A 21,292-nucleotide genomic window follows, 5' to 3' on the forward strand; every position below is an offset into this window, starting at 1 on the left:
TGCCAGGAAATTCTAAACTACAAAAAAAGGGTCAAAATTATATAGTGTTACAGATGCAACTTAAGATATTAATATCACCTTCTTTTATATATATATATACACAGTCGGCACTCCTTATCCACGGATTCCGCATGCGTGAATTCAACCATCCGCGAATCGCGAAAACCCGGAAGTGCTCCTCCAGCACTTGCATGTACAGACTTTTTTTCTTGTCATTATTCCCTAAACAATGCAGTATAACCACCATTTTATATAGCATTTACACTGTATTGGGTATTATAAGTAATCTAGAGATGATTTAAAGTATACGGGAGGATGTGTGTGGGTTATCGTGCATCGGGATCGAAAAAAATCGTAAGTTCTCTTACTAAGTAAGTCGGAACAGGTACATTCGGTATTATTTAGCGTCAATTAGTCAAACGTTTGTCTTAGTATATAGTATATATTTCTATGCATATAAAACACTTAAGAATGTATGTTTCAGTGCTGGGCTTGGGAAGTTCCCGAGTTTGATCTAGTGACAGATCGCTATGGAGTGCACTCTCCACCGTGCCGGGTTGACGTGGAGGATCAAAAACCCAAAACCCCAAAACCCAATAATTAAACCACAACGTTGATTAGTAATAATTGTAGCTTTCCTTGGGGCAGAGCCTTTCTCACTTTATCCTTTAAAATTGTTCCGATCGTTGACCAACGTAGCATAACGCTTTTACAATGACCGATGGCGTTTCACATCTTTCTGATCGCCTTATTATTTCCACTTTATTTTCAATCGTGATCGTGATTATTTTCGTGAACAGAAACACTGCGCATTCAGAGCTCTGGCACCGGGTCCTAATGTCCACGGCACTGAGACTGGTTAAATAAGGTCTGGGGTTCTGCTGATTCTCAGGTCCACCAGATTGAGACAGGTTGAATAAGGGACTTGAGCATCCGCAAATTTTGGTATCTGCGAAGGGTCCCAGAACCAATCCCCCGCAGATAAGGAGGGCCAACTGTGGGTGTATTTTATATATATATATATATATATATATATATATATATACACATTTTAAAAATATTTTTACACATTGTCTGCAAACACGTGAATTTATTGTAATTGTCAAAATGCTTGAAAGTTTTGTTAATCACCTCTGCAGTAAAATGACTTTAATTTTTAATGTTGAATCATAGTTGTTGAATTATTACTTTAAAGCAAGTGAAGTAAAGGTATCTAAAAGGTGAAAAATTGGGTTAGCTTAAGACCATTTCTATTCACTTACCCCAAAGAGACTACCATAAGTGCCATGGTCTGTGTTGCGTGACAATAGTAATCCCTCTACCAATATTTTTTTCACAGCAAAATCTTTCACTGCACAGTTTTATACTGTAGTTCTTGATCTTGAAATATTAGCACTTATGAAGTTTCTAATCACATTTTGATGATAAATAATAAACAATAATTTTCAAAATCAACATTAGTTGAATATAATAACCTAAATAAAACATTAAATGTTAAGTTGTTATATAAGAATCTAAATTTCATTTTGCCACGTAAGGACTTAGAAGGAGAATGATCAGTGTACCACCCATTCATCAACAGAACCAACAAACAACTTTCCAAGTATCTTACATGGTGCAAAAATGTTTATAAGAAAAGCAAGGCTCCTACCCGGCTAGTTTTCCTCAGTTTAGCCCCAGCGATTGCTGCTGCTAGTCCTGAAGCTGAGTGTCCCTCATCACCTCTAGCTCCAGGGCTTCCACAAGCTGGCAATGGAGGAGGAGGAGGTGGTCCACCTCCAGAAGCTGGTGGAGGCCCTGGTGGTGGTGGAGGTGGTGGGGGACCACCAGCAGGAAGTGGTGGGGGGCATGTAGGTTGTGTATGGGGTCCTCCAGGAAGAACAGGGGGAGCTGAAATAAAAGTTAAAAAAAAAGAACAGGGTTAGTCTATTTCAACAGCGTCATGTCTATGCAAAATGGTCAAAATGTTATCAAACACCAATAAAACAAGTAAATGCTTAATTAGATTAAACTCCGTAAAATGTTAATGCTTCATTGCTGGTTATAGTTAAGCTTTACTTCTGTGGTTAGTTATTCAGTGCAAGTTAAAATTACTGGTTAAAATTATGTGTCATATGTTTAATTCCATTAATATATCATTCTTGGATATTTTTTGAGAAAGGTGGTTAATATATGCACCTTCCCCTCTAATAAGGGCTATTTTAAAGGACTAATATAATAGATGAAAATATAATTTGCTTGCTTTATAGTTACACCATAAAACATTCAATTCTTTCCTTCTCTGTCTATATTCAAATAAAGTATTAAGTGGAAAAGAATAACATCTTCAGGAAGAAACAAATCAGATGAGTGAATCTGCTAATTGTTGCTAATTGCTTAACAATCCTGCTTTGTAGCATTTGTGTTGGAATATTATAATAACCTGTAACTAGGACACAAATTTCCAATATTTTTAGAAAAACAGAAGATAGAAAACAGGCACTACAATTACTAAAAGATTTCCTTAAATTAAAATAGTATAAAACTGCAAACAAATCTCATTAAAGTAGTCCTTTAAAATTTTGTATATCAAAAATCATTTAAGTAAAAAATATTCAAGCCAAGCAGAGAAGAAATAGAAAATAAAATGAGATGTCTTGAGCAAACAACACAAATATATTGTATGATGCCAGCAATAGCACCACTTACCCAACTGGGTAATAGCAGTTGTAGTGACTGATGTCATAGAAGATGAGGTCTTCATGGACATTGCTGCCTCACAGAAGGCAGCATGAAATGGAGGAGATGTAGTGAAGTGTGAACGGGACTTGTAAAGCTGTTGTGCAGAAAGTGATGAGAAAACTAGTAGCTGAGGATGAATGTAAGAGAAGGGTGGACCACTTAAAATAGGCATGTGAGATTCAGGACCAGATTTTAATGTGCAAGAGCCCTCTGCATTCTTTGCTTTTGTTGGAGGCCTGGAAAAGGCAGGGTGAGTTGATGGTAGAATATTATTTTCATCATGACTCCTCTGGTTTGTTTCAGATGAAGCTGACTGCACTGCAGAACCCATTGACCTTTTAATCTTCTCATCATGCAGACGAGTTAATGAAAGACGATCTGGAATTGTAGGCTGAGATCCAACAGCCTTGTGAGGAGGTGTGGCGACCGTCACAGGGGGCAATGAAGGAAGTGGGGAGGATGTATGATGAACAGGTTTAGGCTGTAAAGTTGAAGATTGGAAAAGAGCGGAGGTCAGGGATAATGGGATCTGTCTAATACGTCGACTCATGGTCCCATGACTTGGTTGCATAGGAGATAAGGTAGAAGTTAGGGAAGTAGATAATTGTACTGAAGAGGATCTAAGAAGTGAGGATTTAGTAGAAGTTCCACTGGATGGAAAGTGGCAAGGATCATCAGCAAACACTCGTTTAGCAGAAGCTGCAGAATCAAAGGAGGAGGCTCTGGTATAAGAAGGTGGAGAGGGAGCTTTAGTAGACATGGTTACACTGTAGGTGTTATGTTCAGGTGGAGGAGACTGGCTATGGAAAGGGGAGCGGGCAACTTTGATCTGAAGGGTAGAAACTAAGCAACAGAAGCAAAAGAAGAGAAGAAACAATAAGTAAAATATATTTAAAAAGTCAAAACAGAGAAGCATAAACAAAGTTTAAAATATTCTATTGTTAATGCAAATACCTAATATGTCAGTGAAATGGCAGTAATTCAATGCATGCAGACATGGTCAAGAAGTTCAGTTGTTGTTCAGACCAAACATTAACATAGGGAAGAAATATGATCTAAGTGACTTTGACCATGGAATGTTAGTTGGTGCCAGATGGGGTGGTTCAAGTATCTCAGAAACTGCTGACCTCCTGGGATTTTCACGCAGAACATTCTCTAGAGTTTACAGAGAATGGTGCGGAAAAAGAAAAAACATCCAGTGAGTGGCAGTTCTGTGGGAGAAAAAGGCTTGTTAATGAGAGGTCAGAGGAGAATGGCCAGTCTGGTTCAAACTGACAGGAAGGCAACAGTAAATCAAATAACCATGCATTACAACAGTGGTGTGCAGAAGAACATCTCGGAATGCACAACACATCAGAACTCGAAGTGGATGGACTGCAGCAGCAGAGACCACAAACTTACAGTTAGTAGCCACTTTATGAGGTACAGGAAGTACTTAATAAAGCGGCCATTGAGTGTATATGGTACCACATACTACCCTGAAATTCATTTACTTGCAGATATTTATGGGAAAATACAGAATTTTTACCAAAAAACATACACGAATAAATTCAGACAAACAACCAATGTTCAAAAGACAAACTGCATATAAAAAAATACTGAGAACATGAGTTGTAAAGAATCTTTGAAAGCCTCAGAGTGTTAATCATAGATGAAAAACCATGCTGACAGAGGGATTTTCAACTATATTTTCATTTTTACATATTGTAGGATATTTATTTCCTGTGGAAAATCATACTTTTAATTGTGACATGTTCATGGTTAATATGCAGAGAACTAAGGAATAGAATTATTCAAAGTGAATTGTATTTCATGCGGTTGTTACCGATGTGCTGGTTATATAGAAATTAAGATACAGGCTTATACAACATTGAACTCTCGTCAAGGGGAGTATTTGAACTTCAGAAAAAAGTAACAATTTTGCTGCATTTTTAGGTTTAAAAAAAGGCAAACCTTTCCTCTGCCTTGATCTATAGGATGCAAGACTCATTTTGTTTTGGTGTATAAAACTCATTTTGTGCAATGGCGAAAACAGCCGAGCCAGTGTCTGATTCCATTTTAATTAATAAGCCATTCATTTCTGGTGTAAGCCATATTGCTTGTCTCTTGTTAGTTTTCATATTGTAAATTTCAAGGTTACCTTGTCCTGTGTCTCTCTCATCACTATTAGAATTTTTCATCAACAGCATGCAAATTAACACCCTTTTTGAAAGTGCAACTTGACTTATCATCTTTTTCTCTTCCCTATGCAGTCTGCCTGACATGCTGTTTGTATGTGTCCTACTTTATTGCATTTTCTGCATGTTTCACCTTTAAAGCTGCATTGGTCTGGGTTATGTGAGCCCCTGCCAAAAGGAAACACAATTTGTTCAGCCAGGCCAGTTTCTGTTCAGATATTGCAATTTTGTTCATGCTCATTTTCATTCCTGACTGCAATTCAATTGTGTCTGTCTGCTGTTTTCATTGATACAGCAATTTCAACTGCTCTTTTAAATGTAAGTTGTACTTCAATTAGGAGCTGTTTTTGAATGCTTTCTTGTAATATTCCACACCTTTCTTTCGATTCAACTTATGAAACCTAATGTGTTCTGCAATCAACAATAGCTTTTGTTCTAAATGTTCCTGCATTACTTTTACTGTACTAACAAAGCTCATTTTGGCTGGCTTGATTGGAGCAGTTAGACATCTAAACAAACTGTAAACTTTTAAATCCAATGCACTCAGTACAATTAGCATTTGCTTTTCATTGACAATTTCATTTCCTTCAAAATACTGTTCAATTTGCTCAGTATACAACATTTAGTTATCCCCTGTGCAACCCAATATACAGTATCTATCTTTTCAATGTAGCCATCCATTTCTGGTCTTTTTAAAATTTTTTGGTTGTTATCACCCAGTACTCACCGCTTACAAACCCATGTATCTAGTCTGTTTTCTGCCTTTTTTTAAAAACTCGACAGTTTTTTAAGAACTCAAATGTCTTGCTGTGCTTTTTTAAAAAGCTCAAACATCATGCTGTGTTTTAACAGGCAGGAACAGTCGTCATCGCAGGTCATTTAAAACATACTCGTAGCCACTGTAATGTTTTGTAACCCAGGAGAATGTGTTTTAGTTTAGTTTTGACTTTAGTGAGGTACACACTAATGACATGGTGGTGTAATGACGTATGCCTTTCACGTACTTTTAAATATAACCCATAATGAATTATGTAAACAACAAAGAATGTTTTGTCAAACAATATACTTACAATATTACTCAAATATCAGTGAAACATTAAATACAAATCGTTTGGTATTGTTAAAGTGGAGGTTGATAGGTTCTTGATTAGTAAGGGCGTCAAAGGTTACTGAGAGGAGGCAGAAGAATGGGATTGAGAGGGAAAATAAATCAGCAATGATTGACTCAATGGGCCAAATAGCCTAATTCTGCTGCTGTGTCTTATGGGCTTATTCTACTCAAGAGTGTCTCCATGAAAGTGCCTGTTTGCCGTGATGAATTCAGATCTTTTCCTTCTACCAGACTGAGTGTTCAGTGACTTATTCACAATTACAACAGGCAGTAATTTTTCCCCCTCAGATCCTAGGTTACAATCTCTAGCACAGGATGGTGTGAATTACATGCATGCAGTTTCAAGGCCACAATTCTTTCTGATAGTAAAACAGAAAGGAATTTCACTCTCTTAATATCAAACTGATATGAGGTCAAAACAACAAGTTATGTAAGCACGTGTCAGTATGAATTAGAATCAGGTTTATTATTATTGATGTATATTATGTCATGAAATTGTCGCTTTGTGGTAGCAGTACAGTGTAAAGCATGCACAAATTATTATAAATTATAATAAAAATTAATAAATAGCACAAAAGAGGAATAGCGAGGCAGTGCTCATGTGCATTCAGAAATCTGATGGCAGAGGGGAAGACACTGTTCCGAAAACAACGAGAATGGGTCTCTGCCAGCTCTAATTAAGATATCTTCATTCTTCGCTAGTCCACTGTGTAAAATATAATGGGTTAGCATAGTAAAGCAAGGGTGATTATTTGGGATTGAGTACCTTACGACATGGGTAATGACTGCAACATGTAACAAATACATAGGTACAGAGCATATGTGTACTGAAAGCTAAGCCGCTCTGTGAAGTGTCATCTAGCTGACAACTGATCTACTGAAACAATGCATATACAGCCTGGATTGCTCGTCCGTGTCATTAATTATAATAGTGTCCCCTTTATCACAATGTCAAAATGAAAGCCAACACAGAATAAACATTCCAAACCAAACTTGTATATTATATCACACCATTTTTACAACAGCCAACTATCACACTGTTGAATCTTTTACAGCTTGCCTTACTGAAATCCTCATGAGACCTTTGCAGTAAAAGTTGCTTGTTAAGTATCCTTGCTGTCTGCACCCATCACTGTATGTAGTGGCTACCTCTATGGCACCAATATCTGAGCTAATGGCTCCATTTGTGAAATGCATTGACTGTATGCCTTGAAATGAGAAAGAAGACTGCGCTTGTACGAGGATGTAATTTTGTTAGCTGGTCCATGATTACACCATCTAACTGGAGTTTGGGTTGATGCAGAGATAGTATTAGTTTAGAGAACATTAACATTTTAAGTGATTTCACTCCTGTCAGTGTTCGTGATTTCAGCAAAAGGAGTCTCGTGGAGAGCCAGCAGTGACGTGCATGGAATTCAGAACATTCAGGTGCCCACAGTTTATTTGTGCTGCCTCTGAATGTGTAAGATCAAAACCTACAAGAGAGAGTGAATGTTGTGTAAGGTGTTTGGCCTTTATGTTTATCATGACAATGTACGTAAGCTATGCACTATAGATGTGAGGTTTACAGCTGTGTTTGTTAGGGCGTGATGGAGAAAATGAATGTATAGATTGGCGGACATTGACTATAAGTTACAGAGCAATACAGTACAGATACAGATACATGCCGATAATATAAATCTTGATGCTGAGAGAACAGTAATGTTAGTACTGACTAGATCAGGTGTGGTGAAACTGGCACAGGCGCCCAAGGTGGCATACACAAAAACTTGGTTGGCATGAGGCATGCAGTGCTGCACCTTGATTTTTTAAACCCGACCCATAAAATAACGGTACATAATAATTATCCTAGCTGCCAAATAAAGCAGAGAATGATTTTACAACCTGAGAGCAGTGAAACGTTTTCACAAGGAGCATCTTAAACTGGCTGTGAGAACACATGACATTGTATGATATATTTTGAAATCCTCACACACCTGGAGTACCTACCAGTATTTGGATAGTAAATGGTTACGTTAGCAATACTTTCTTAGAAATAATGATATTTTTCAAATGTCTTTTCAAAAGATTAATATTAATAATTCTGAATAGATTTTCAAAAATGCTTCATTTATTTCTATCTGTCTGATATTAATAGTTAATACACATACGTGATAGAACTCATTTCTTCCCTTAAAGTCCATAATTATTGTTACTAATTCATTAATCAATAGTAATCTCTGTTCAAAATATCCATGGCAGTTAAGAGAATTTTTTTCAGAAAATTGTTGCTATTTTGGGTTTGACACCCCTGGACTAGACCATTGAATTTATCATATTCAGCATGTAGTGTAAAAGTGGTGTGATAGTTTAATTTCAATCACAAGACAATTATTCATACATAGTAGCTCCCATCTCCATAATCAGGGATATCAGACTTAGGCCACTAACTCCTCTGCCATGAGATAGTGTGAACTATTGTAATGCCCATGGAAACACTGGCTCTACTATTAGCCTATTGTTGTGTACCAACACCGATGGCATTCATAGATCAAACTCTAGTGCAATACTGAAAGTATATTGACCTACTAATATGTGCCAACACTGTCAGCTCTACAGCTCAGTTGGTACGCAGAAACAAACAGAAGTAACATTTGTATTTGCATCCAGTCTCAATGCTTACTCTTGGGCCCTCTTGTCATTTATATGTTCCTCTGCATTTCCATTCTCTTGCGAGCAACAACAAAAAAAGTTTCAACTTCTGAATGGGCTCCAGCACTCCCCTGAGAAATGCTCAATGCCAGGTTTAACTAGACCAAGTGTGTATATCACAAACCCTGTATATTTGCACATGGGCTTCAATCAGCATCCTACATCTGCTTAGAATTTGTAAATAGCCTCATGCCCACTTTTGGTGCTGGGCTGCCTAACCCTTTTAAATTCCTTGAGCATATAAGGGCTGATAAGATTCCCTCTCCCACTACCACACACTCTTCCTGATTAGATCCAAAATGCTGGTCATCTGTTTCCTCCTGAAATGCAACTTTGTATTAAGTATCTCCCTAGATGCCTCTGTTCATTCCTATCTCTGTGCCCATATATAATTTTGATGCAAAACTTCATAATCTTATCCCCTAGGACTTTACCATTTTATTACTGTTGCTGAAATGATCCATAAGGAAATTGACCAAAGAAACAAAATTCAAGACAGCACCATGCATGAATAAGTTCAAGAACTCCTCACCAGACATGGAAGCCCGTCGATCTCTTTCCATTTGCTCATGTCGTTGTTCCATTATTTGCCTAAAGAAGTTATTCAAAATAATTATTGACAGAATCCATTTAAGATGGAGGTGCAAAAGAAATTCAATTTTATTAGCAAACAAATTTTACCAGTTGCATGGCATAAACTTAAATAAATGTAACAATGTAAAGCTAAATAAACATTATTATAATATTGCTTAAATTCACTGCTTTGGGAATCACCAAAACGAAACAAAAATGACTTTGGGGAGATTATAATCTAGCTCACCATGATAATCTTTATATAGGTGCAGTCTTAGCAAAGCCCTTAATGTTGTCTCTGAAACTGATATATCACAGGCTAGAATGTTGAAGCTTTTTATTTTAGGAAGTCACATTATATAATGGCATTTTCTGGATGTCATGCAATTGAAAATAATTTTTCCTCAAGAGTGAAATGTGATAATGATGATTTCTGGCATATTTTACATCAGACAAAAATGTGATACCTGGTTTGCACAATGTTTGTGCCATTCCCTATATAATGCATTGTGGGAGAACTGAACCATGCTATCTAAACAGTAACCATTTCCAGGCAGCACTAGGTCAAGTTGGTCCTCCTATCATAGTGTTCAACTGGGAAATCTATCAGATGTCTTTCTATCACCCTTTAGGCTATTGTCTTCGTATATTATATTCCCCACTCCTCACAATAGATCTCATTCCCCACCTCCCCCCCCCCCCCACACCACACCAGCTCCAATCTCATGTCTTCCTAAGACCCTCAATCCACTGGATGTATTGATCTCACGACACCATCATTCCCTCAAAATCCACCCTTATTCTTCTCCAGTTTATCTCATACTTGGTCTGTTTGTCACCCTTCAACTTAAACTGCATGCTTTTGATGGCCCTGAAAATGTGATTTCCCCCCCCCAATTAGATCCAGCTGAAGCTTGCAGAAGGTGAGCAACTATCACTGTTATTGGTACTCTGCTGCAAAGATAATCGACTGCATCCTTTATGGTGAACTAGAATTCCTATGCTGAAATACCTTAAGGCAATGTATCATGATACATGATTCCAAAATTTAGCACTTTCATAAAATATTGATTATCATCTCAGATAGCCAGTTTCCTAGACCAGTTGTCATATTAAGCAGTTTTTAGGCCCAAGCAACCTGCATAGTCACTGGAAAAATGTTCAGCACAAGAGTGGAGAATTGAGAACAAAAGCAGAGTGAAAAATACATTAATTCTTTAGTTAGCCTTCAAATGTAATAGAGTTAGTCCTAGTCAGTGGACGAATAAGGATATAGCATTATGTTTCATCATCTAAATTTCAAGTGTATACTCATTGCAGGATGAAGAGCTCTCATAGTCATATTAAATTATACAGCTGTACTGTAAACAAAGTAAAAATGTGCCCAGAATATGATAAATTGAAAAAGTATTTTGTTTTCTGAAAAAATACATTTTAAAAACCTGTATCGGTCAGTTTGCACTGCAGATCTTACAATACTTAAGTTACATAGTTTGTAAAATTTTTATTTATAAATGCTCATGTATTATTTTCTGTTGCACTGTTCTCCATCGGCAGCAGTTTTAAATTTCCCTGTTGTTAACAGCAATGATGTATTGCTTGTTTAAGTTAGTTATTTTACAAATATTTCTTCAGCCTTACTCTTCAGTACAAAATATAGAAATCTTATTTTCAATAATCATACAGAAAATGTTTCACTGCACTTTACCTTCGCTGTGCTTCCTGATCTTCAGGGGGTGGCCCATTCTGGACCTGAATTTGACGTTGCACCGCCGGACCTAAAGGATCAAGTCAAAATGTTCATCTTTATTTTCATTTCTACAACTGACAATAATTCAAAGGTGTATTCTAACTTCAAGATGAAATGTAAAACCAGTCTTCAAATCTTTCCGTGGCGTTGTTTTCAAAATAGCATAGCTTCAATGGTAAAAGGAGTTCAGAGCATGTAATGCATAAGAGTGTGCAACCATAGAGGTCACGTGGATCTCTATGACCTGGTTTTGTTTAAATAAAACTGTTCAGATACTTTATCTAGCTTATGAGTGGGACCATGAATTTATGGCAGATAAGCTGCACATGGGAATTCATGAAAATGTTCCCTAGTCAACAGGAAGGGAGAGAAGGGATTCTGGGCAAGTGGGAACTGAGATGGTGAGAGGCTGGTACTGGAGGATTCAAAGGATTCTCCTCCTTTTGGATCACATCGAATTATAGAGTTACAGAGAAATCCAGTATGGATACAGGCCATTTGGCCCAATCAGTCCATGCTGACCATAATGCTCACCCAGTTAGTCATAGCTTCCTGCGATGGCCCATCTCCCTCTAAGCTCTGCCCCTCATGTATCTATCTAAAATCATTCTATTGTATCTGACTCAACTATTTCTTCAGCTGTTCCATTTACTCATCACTCTCTCCATGAAAAGGTTGCCCCTCACGACCCTTTCAAATCTTTCTAATCTCATCTTAAATTTATGCTCCCTAGGTTTGGGCTCTTATACCCTGGGGAAAAGACTGTTACTGTCTACCTTATTTATACCTCTCATAATTTTAAACATTTCTATAAGGTTGTACCTCATTCTCTTATGTTCCAATAATGGCCAAATTGTCCCTATAACTCAGGCCCTCTCGTTCTGACAAAATGCTCTTAAATCTTTTCCGCAAACATGAGGAAATCTGCAGATGCTGGAAATTCAAGCAACACACACAAAATGCTGGTGCAACACAGCAGGCCAGGCAGCATCTATAGGGAGAAGCACTGTCGACGTTTCGGGCCGAGACCCTTCGTCAGGACGGACAAAGGGTCTCGGCCCGAAACGTCGACAGTGCTTCTCCGTATAGGTGCTGCCTGGCCTGCTGTGTTCCACCAGCATTTTGTGTAAATCTTTTCTGCACTCTTTCCAGTTATAACATATCTTTCCTATAACAGGGTAACCAAAACTGCACATAGTACTTCAAGCTGTGGCCTCGCCAATGACTTATATATATTCTAAATATTCTAAAATCTCCTTGGTCTTCCTTGCCCCTGGGCTGAAGACTAACTCTGGTATAGTAAGGTTATGTTATCATAAAATGTAGAATAGTGCAGCACTGGCCAGGACATTCATCCTATGATGTGGGACTGATCTTGATGCCAATTTATACTAATTGCCTTCCTCCTGTGTATCATCCTTATCTCTCGATTCCCTGCATATTATAAAAGCTTCTTAGACTCCACCGGACTGAATGATTCCACTACTACCCCTGGTAACCTACTCTATGCACCTACCACTCTCTGCGTTTAAAAAAATATGTGCCCTTCTTGTTGTCTTTAAACTTCCTTCCCTAACCTTAAAAGCCTGTCCCTGATCTTTGGCATTCCTTCCCTGAGGAAAAAGATTCTGCCTGTCTACCTTTTTTGTCATAATTTAAAAAACCTCTACCAGGTCTCTCTCTTTGATCCTGTAGAGCAGGGGTAGCAAATCTTTTTGAGAGCGTGTACCCAAATTGGCAATAATCTCACATACCATGGTAATTTTGAGCAGGGTTACTGATTTGTAACATAATTAGAGATTTTTTAAAGGAAAAAGGATGAATGCTGTTTCTCATTTATGTATAGTCACTCTTTTATTATTAATAAAAATATAAGAGATTAAAATAAATGAAGCATTTTAGAAAAACTGTTCAAAATCATTAATATTAATATTTTAAAAATATAATTAAAAATAACATCACTTCTAAATAGTATTGTTAGTGTATCTCATATATAACATAAGAACTGTGGATGTGAAATTATAAGCTTTGGAGTTACATGCATAAAAGATCAAGGAAAGGAAAATAAAAGCACTTTACTCTCAGTGAGACTTTTGTTGCTGCACTAAAGATGACATTTTATATCCTGTTTGCATTTGGTTATTTTGAGAGCTATGCACATAGCACTAGTTTCATCATTAAGTCTACTTCTATAATTAGACTTGGCCAAGTTCACTGAAAACAATGACTCACATGAATATGTCGATAAAAATACTGTAAATATTTGCCATTTCAAGATTAATCAGATAGTTAAAAGTTACAGGAATGGAATTCTAGAGTTTTAGAACATTATTGTCTGGATTTTTATGCTTTTATCCAGTCATAATCAATCTCTTTTGATGTTTTCTGCTTTGTAAATCAATCATTTGCATTTCAAAATTATCCAAATTAATCCACAGCAACATTTCAGAATTCAGTTTGTCAAATATTACACTGAAAAAGGATCTAATGCTTTCCCAGCGTATATGATGAATAAACTCTTCTCAGGTTCAAGCCAGGTACAGGTATCGATTATAACCGACGTTTCAATGAAGAAGAAACCGATGTTTTGATTCAAGAAGATGGCAGAGTTTGTCATCGAAACATCGGTTATAATCGATACCTGTACTTGGCTTGAAGCCCAAGAAGAGTTTACTCATCAAATATTACACTGTTTGCATTCTTCATGAATTTTGCAGTTTCTTCAAATGACCTGAATTTAGTGAATCTTTAAGAAAATTGTTCAGTAGTTGAACCAATGATACTCACAAATGCTCTGAATGTCTGTCTTTTCAGGAATTTCAACATCTGGCATGTTTTATCTAGGTTTGCAAAATATTTGGCACTATATTTAAATAAATACAGTTTGATTTCAAGGGTTATCAAATATCAAATATAACATCAGGTGCTCTGCCCAATCCCTGTAACTGGCATTCAAGTCATTTAAATGCAAGGAGAAATCTGCAAAAAACATCAAACTACAAATATACACAATGTCATATAATTTTTGTCAAAAAATATTTTCATTCATCTAAAACAGGCGAATTTTATCCAAACATTCAATTCGCCTAAGGACGGAACCTCCACTAAGTTAACAAACATTGTTGTACATTAGTAGTCCTATGTACACTGAATTCACCTTCCTCATTACATTCAGAAATTGTCTATATTTCAAAGCATGCCTAAAAATGAAATTGATTTCCTTGGTTACAATTTTTGTCTTTCAAGTTCTTTAAGGCCAGATTTTGCTTGTGTACTATACAATGAAAGTCCATCACTGGAAATTAAACTTAAACAGATTAACACAACTTGCCTCTTTATCAAACATGCTGGGTGCACCATCAATTGTCAGGCAATCAATTATTGAAAGGTTAACTAGTCGATCAGACAATTCTTTTAACACTACTTTAGATATTTCAGGTGCTGTGGTGTGTTCAGGTAACATTACCAAGAAGATCAATTTTTCGCATATGTCATCATCCCTACAAAATCAAACAATAATGTCTACCCTAGCTCTCATCAAGACAAATGGAAAAAAAAATTACCTGAACTAATATCTTATTTTAGAATCTTAGGATTTTATTCTATATCTTATGGTCTTTTGCTCTAGTATCTTTTGTTAGTTGTTTTGCTAAGTTTGTTCTCTTCATTAATCTATCTTTTAGTGTTTTTCTGCTCACTGGCAAATCCCTAATGTGCTGAGTAATTCTTACTTTTCTGGCAAAAAGGCAAACCATCAAAAATGAAAGGAGCACACTCTAGCCATGATTCTTTAACATATATTTCCCAGCACTGATGGATTTCTATGTTTCCATGTAGAGCAATAATCTTTGAAACCTCAAAACTAGCAGCAACTGAAATAAATGTCAACAAAATATTTGACCAAACACGAGGAGATCTGCAGATGCTGGAAATTCAAACAACAACACGCACAAAATGCTGGTGGAACACAGCAGGCCAGGCAGCATCTATAAGGAGAAGCACTGTCGCCATTTCGGGCCGAGACCTTTTGTCAGGACTAACTGAAAGGAAAGATAGTAAGAGATTTGAAAGTCGTGGGGGGAGGGGGAAATGCGAAATGATCGGAGAAGACCGGAGGGGGTGGGATGAAGCTAAGAGCTGGAAAGGTGATTGGTGAAAGTGATACCGAGCTGGAGAAGGGAAAGGATCATGGGACAGGAGGCCTCGGGAGAAAGGGGGGGGGGGAGCACCAGAGGGAGATGGAGAACAGGCAAACAACTAAATATGTCAGGGATGGGGTATGAAGGGGAGGAGGGGCATTAACGGAAGTTAGAGAATTCAATGCTCATGCCATCAGGTTGGAGGCTACCCAGCCGGTATGTAAGGTGTTGTTCTTCCAACCTGAGTTTGGATTCATTTTGACAGTAGAGGAGGCCATGGATAGACATATCAGAATGGGAATGGGACATGGAATTAAAATGTGTGGCCACTGGGAGATCCTGCTTTCTCTGGCGGACCAAGCGTAGGTGTTCATATTTGACCATATTTTTTGATGCTGATTTCTCAAGAAATATGTTATCATTTTTAATTCTTACTCACTTTTATCACAAAGCCATTTACAAACAGTTTCATAATGCTGCTTTATAGAGGAAGTCTTGCACATCACTGTTTCGGAACATAAGATTCAAAATGTTTCATCATCCTTTTTAATCATGTCAAACCTTTCTCTCTGCTACTCTTGAAACTCTGCTGCCTTCCCCACCATCTGAATGTTTTTGATTTTTGCTGGTGTATCTGACATTCTCAACAAGTTTAAAAGGATAAACACAATTTAAAAATATCACATAGGTAAACTTAAGTATGCTAACTTTTTTTATTGATGATGTTTATAATGATGTTTATTGTGTAAAAATGTAATTGTTCATGGAGGTACTAAACTATATACAATTTTTACCATTATTATCACTGAATATCAGCTGTTCACTCACAAACAACAAAAGAAAAAAAAATCAGAGCGAAGTCAATGCCAACTGGCCCAACTATTTACTATCCAAGTACTGATGTATACACCAGGACTTGAGGAATTTGCACGTATCAGCCGATGTCACTTGTTTCTGCAACCATCTAGTTGGTGCTGACCCGGGATGAGATGATTCCTGTGAAAACATATCACTTCTCTTCAGTTGTAAAAAAATTGTGGCTTGATTTGGCTGTAAAAATATGCAGTATGTACCTTTATATTATAGGTGGGGTTTAAAGAATTGAAGGATGGCCTGCATGTCGTATGCCAACAAAACTTCTATATGAGCTATCTTGGGCATGCATGCCTTAGATTCACTAAACCTGCTCTAGGGAGAACAACCTAAGTTTGTCAAACCCTTCTCTATAGCTCATGCACTTTAATTTAAGCAACATCCTGGTAAATTTCTTATATGGCTGCAGCATGACTTCCTTTCTCTCAAACTCAATACACCTACCAGTGAAGGCAAGCACATCACACCATATGTGTTCCTTACCTCCCTATCCATTTTTGCAGTTACTTTCAGTGAACTATAGATTTGGATCTCAAGATCCCTCTATGCCTTAATGCAATTAAGGGTTCTGCCATGAAGTGTTTCATTTGATCTCACAAAGTGCAACACCTCACACTCGCCTAGACTATATAACCATATAACAATTACAGCACGGAAACAGGCCATCTCGGCCCTTCTAGTCCGTGCTGAACGCTTACTGTCACTTAGTCCCACCGACCTGCACTCAGCCCATAACCCTCCATTCCTTTCCTGTCCATATACATATCCAATTTTACTTTAAATGACAATACCGAACCTGCCTCTAGCACTTCTACCGGAAGCTTGTTCCACACAGCTACCACTCTCTGAGTAAAGAAATTCCCCCTCGTGTTACCCCTAAACTTTTGCCCCCTCTCAGCTCATTTCCTCTTGTTTGAATCTCCCCTACTCTCAATGGAAAAAGCCTATCCACATCAACTCTATCTATCCCCCTCATAATCTTAAATACTTGTATCAAGTCCCCCCTCAACCTTCTACGTTCCAAAGAATAAAGACTTACGGTAACTTGTTCAAACTTTCTCTGTAACTTGGGTGCTGAAACCCAGGTAACATTCTAGTAAATCTTCTCTGCACTCTCTCTATTTTGTTGACATCTTTCCTATAATTCAGTGACCAGAACTGTACACAATACTTCAAATTTGGCCTTACCAATGCCTTGTACAATTTTATCATTACATCCTAACTCCTATACTCAGTGCTCTGATTTATAAAGGCCAGCATACCAAAAGCTTTCTTCACCACCCTATCCACATGAGATTCCACCTTCAGGGAACTATGTACCACTAAACTCCATCTGCCATTTCTATGCCCATGTCTGTAACTGATCTACAATTCCACCACATTAAAGGAAGGATGTGCAAGCTTTAGAGAGGGACACTGACTGACTAGATGAGGAAAGGTTGAACAAGCTAGGGCTTTTTTCTTGAACAAAGGAGGATGAGAGGTACAGTACCTTGATAAAGGTATATAAGATAGTAAGAGGTATAGATAGAGAGGACAACCAGTACCATTTTCCCAGGGTTTCAATGGCTAGTATGAGAGGGCATAGTTTAAGGTGATTGGAGCAAAGTATCGGGAAGATATCAGAGATAGATTTTTTAATACAGAGAGTGGTAAGTGCATAGAACACACTGCTGAGGATAGTGGTAAGACACAGATACATTAGGAACATTTAAGAAATTCTTAGATAAGATGTGAACAAAAGAAGAATGGAGAGTTATGTGGAAGGAAAGGGTTAGATTAATGTTGGTGTAGGTTTAAAGGTCAGCAACACATGATGGGCCAAAGGGCCTATACTATTCTGTGTATTCATTGATAGTGTTTTACACTGCCCACAACTCCACCAACCTTGGTGTTATTGAAAGTTCGTAAATCCACCATCCACCTTTTCACCCAAAGCATTGACATACTGTATATATCACAAACAAAAGAGGTCCCAGTACTGATCCACTTAAGGAACACCATCGGTCACAGACTTCCAGCAACAATTACAGCCTTACACTCCTACTCTCTATCTTCTGTGAGCAAACCAGTTCTGAGTCCAATTTACCCTGGATCCCACACATCTTCATCTGCTGAATCAACCTACCATGAGGGACCTAATCAAATGCCTTACTGAAGTCCATGTAGATATCGCCCACATGCCCTACTTCCATCAAGCTCCAAACACAACTCGCATTTAAAAGATCAGTTGAAATCACTGTATCAATGGCATGCATCATTACACCAGCATATCACATATGAGCAACTCAATAAAGGTAAAACTATGTAGACCCATTTCCCAGCTCCCATGTTTTTTTTTGGATTAGTTTCTGGAGTACAAAATATTACAACTTCCTTAAGAAAACTCAAAAACTCAATGGACCTCCCAGAATAGAATTGCCAGTTTACTGCTAATCTGTGGTGGGTTATTGGAGATATACGTCTAGTTGGAATCCAACTGAAATATTCAAATCATTTCTCAATAGAAACTGACAACTCACAAAGGTAGACGGTATTGATTTTATCATTGAGGGTGATTTCAGACTATGTTCCTAACACTAAAGAACATCAGCCAACTACTGCTTCATTGGCTTCATTCAGTTAGAGACTAAAAATTTGCATCTGGTAGTGAACATAGAACATAGAGCAGTACGTAACAGTACAGGCCTTCCAACCCATGATGTTGTGCCAACTCTTTAACCTACTCTAAAATCCATACAACCTTTCCCTCCCATGTAACTTTCCAACTTTCTTTCATCCATGTACCTATCTAAGAGTCTCTTAAATAACCCTAATGCATCAGTTTCCACCACCACCTCTGGCAAGGTGTTCCATGCACCCACCACTCTGTGTAAAGAAACTCTGTGTATGACATTCCCCCTCCCTTCACGCTTTCCTCCAAACCCCTTACAGTTATGTCCCTGTATTAGCCTAGGAAAAAGTTTCTGGCTATCCACTTGATCGATGCCCCTTATCATCTTGTACGCTTTTATCAAGTCACCTTTCATCCTGCTTCGCTCCAAAGAGAAAAGCCCTAGTTTGGTCAAAATGCTCTCATAAGACATGCCCTCTAGTTGAAATAGCAGCCCGGTAAATCTCCTCTGCTCCTCTAAAGCTTCCACATCCTTCCTGTAATGAGACAACCAGAACTAAACTGAACACTTCAAATGTGGTCTAACCAGAATTTTATGGAGTTGCAACATTACCTCATGGGTCTTGAATTGAATTATCCAACAAATGAAGGCCAACACACCGTATGCCTCCTTAAGCACCCTATCAATATGCACTGCAAATTTGAGGGATCTATGGATGTGAACACAAAATCCTGTTGTTCCTCCACACTCTTAAGAACTCTGCCATTAATCTTGCATTCTGCTTTCAAGTTCGACCTTCCACCTTCACACTTTACCACACTGAACTCATCTGCCACTTCTCAGTCCAAGTGTGCATCCTATTAACGTCCCGTCATAAACTACAACAATCTTCTACATTGTCCATAACACCATCTGCAAATTTACTATTCCACCTCCCTCTTACTTATCCAAGTCATTTATGAAAATCAAAAACAGCAGGAGTCCCAGAATAGATCACTGTGGAACATCACCGGTCACTGAACTCCAGGCAGAGTACATTCCACCTGCTACCACACTCTGCCTTCTATGGGCAAGTCAGTTCTGAATGCACACAGCCAAGTTTCCCTGGATCCCATTCTTCCTGACTATCATGGAGAACCTTGTCAATTGCCTTACCTAAATTCATATACACCACATTCACTGCTCTGCCTTCATCAGTATGTTTTGTCACTTCTCCAAAGAATTTAATCAGGCTTGTGAGGCACGACCTACCCCTCACAAAGTCATGTTAACTACCCCTATTCAGACTATGTTTCTCCAAATTTGTACTGGCATTGTATTTAGAAGCTTATGGTTTTGGGAAAATAAATTCTCTGAACTCTGATAGATTGAGCTCTACTGTTGTTTCTTATAGGGTGCTATATAATCTTTTGTTAAAAAAATTCTTCTAACCACATATTCGTTCTTTATACAAAAGACTTCAGAAAGGGTAGGATGAGGGAACACACACCAGTCCTTATAGAGGGATCACAAGTGGAAAGACCGAGTAATTTCAAATTCCTGGGTGTCAGTATCTCTGAAGATCTAACCTGGACCCAACATATTGATGCAGCTACAAAGAAGGCACGACAGCGACTGTATTTCATTAAGAGTTTGAGAAGATTTGGTATGTCCCCAAAAACACTTGAACGCTTCTACAGATGTGGAGAGATTTCTGATTTTGACCCTATATAGTCACAAAGTTTTTTATCGTACCAAATGAGACTATTTGTTCTTTTGAATTGACACCAGTCAAAATTGGGGGATGGAACACTCTCACCATCCGTGCTGACTGATGCATCTTTATCCCAAAGAGGATATTCCTTTTGTTCTCACCACAATTTTCCCTATTTTGTAACCTTCAAGCTCGTTTTCTCATTTGTTCCAGTTTTGATGAAAGGACAACCAAAAATATTGCTTTCTCCAGAGATTCCACTCAATCTGCTGAACATTTTACTTTTTTAATTACATTTTTTTGTGAAATGCAGTGTGGAACAGGCTCTTCCTTCAGACCACACCACCCAGCAACCCCCGATTTAACACCAGCCTAATCACCGGACAATTTACAATCACCAATTAACCTACCAACCGATACATCTTTGGATTGTGGGAGGAAACTAGAGCACCCAGAGGAAACTCATGCGGAGGAGACATCCTTTTACAACATACTGTAGATGGGGAGGAATCTATTTAGCTAGAAGGTGATGAATCTGTGGAATTCATTGCCACAGATGGCTGTGGAGGTCAAGTCACAGGATATATTTAAAGCGGAGATTGATAGTTTCTTGATTAGCCAGGGTGTCAAAGGTTATGGGGAGAAGGCGGAAGAATGGAATTGAGAGGAATATATCAGCCATGATGGAATGGCAGATCAGACCTGATGGCCAAATGGTCTAATTCTGTTCCTATGTCTTATGGTCTAAAGATGTGGGCTTGGGTCAGACTGAAGATCAGAATGATTTGCATAGTATTACCACTTATGTTCTCTATTCCTGGTCAACATTTGGTGCTTTCTCCCCAAAAGATCTAAAGAATGACTGATAATTGATGTATTTATGGCAATGATTATAATTGATCAGGCTTAATATTACAAATGATCATACTTGGCTGCATGGGGGAGGGGG

At 38.0% G+C, this 21,292-nt stretch overlaps 1 protein-coding gene across 8 annotated transcripts in view; it reads right to left on the reverse strand.

The window, feature by feature from the left end:
- LOC140724911 (ena/VASP-like protein) overlaps positions 1-21,292 on the reverse strand; it is a 249,431-nt gene that overhangs the window by 27,248 nt on the left and 200,891 nt on the right. For 5 of the 8 annotated variants that reach the window (XM_073039682.1, XM_073039685.1, XM_073039686.1 and 2 more), the window contains 4 exons: positions 10,982-11,053; positions 9,233-9,291; positions 2,689-3,564; positions 1,652-1,890 (listed from right to left, as the gene is read on the reverse strand). In XM_073039682.1, coding sequence (XP_072895783.1) covers positions 1,652-1,890; positions 2,689-3,564; positions 9,233-9,291; positions 10,982-11,053 — 1,246 coding nt within the window. The remainder of the gene's footprint in view (positions 1-1,651; positions 1,891-2,688; positions 3,565-9,232; positions 9,292-10,981; positions 11,054-21,292) is intronic. The other 3 variants (XM_073039680.1, XM_073039687.1, XM_073039688.1) reach the window with 2 other exon arrangements.

This window comes from Hemitrygon akajei, chromosome 3, assembly GCF_048418815.1.
Source record: "Hemitrygon akajei chromosome 3, sHemAka1.3, whole genome shotgun sequence".
NCBI classification, from domain to species: Eukaryota; Metazoa; Chordata; class Chondrichthyes; order Myliobatiformes; family Dasyatidae; genus Hemitrygon; species Hemitrygon akajei.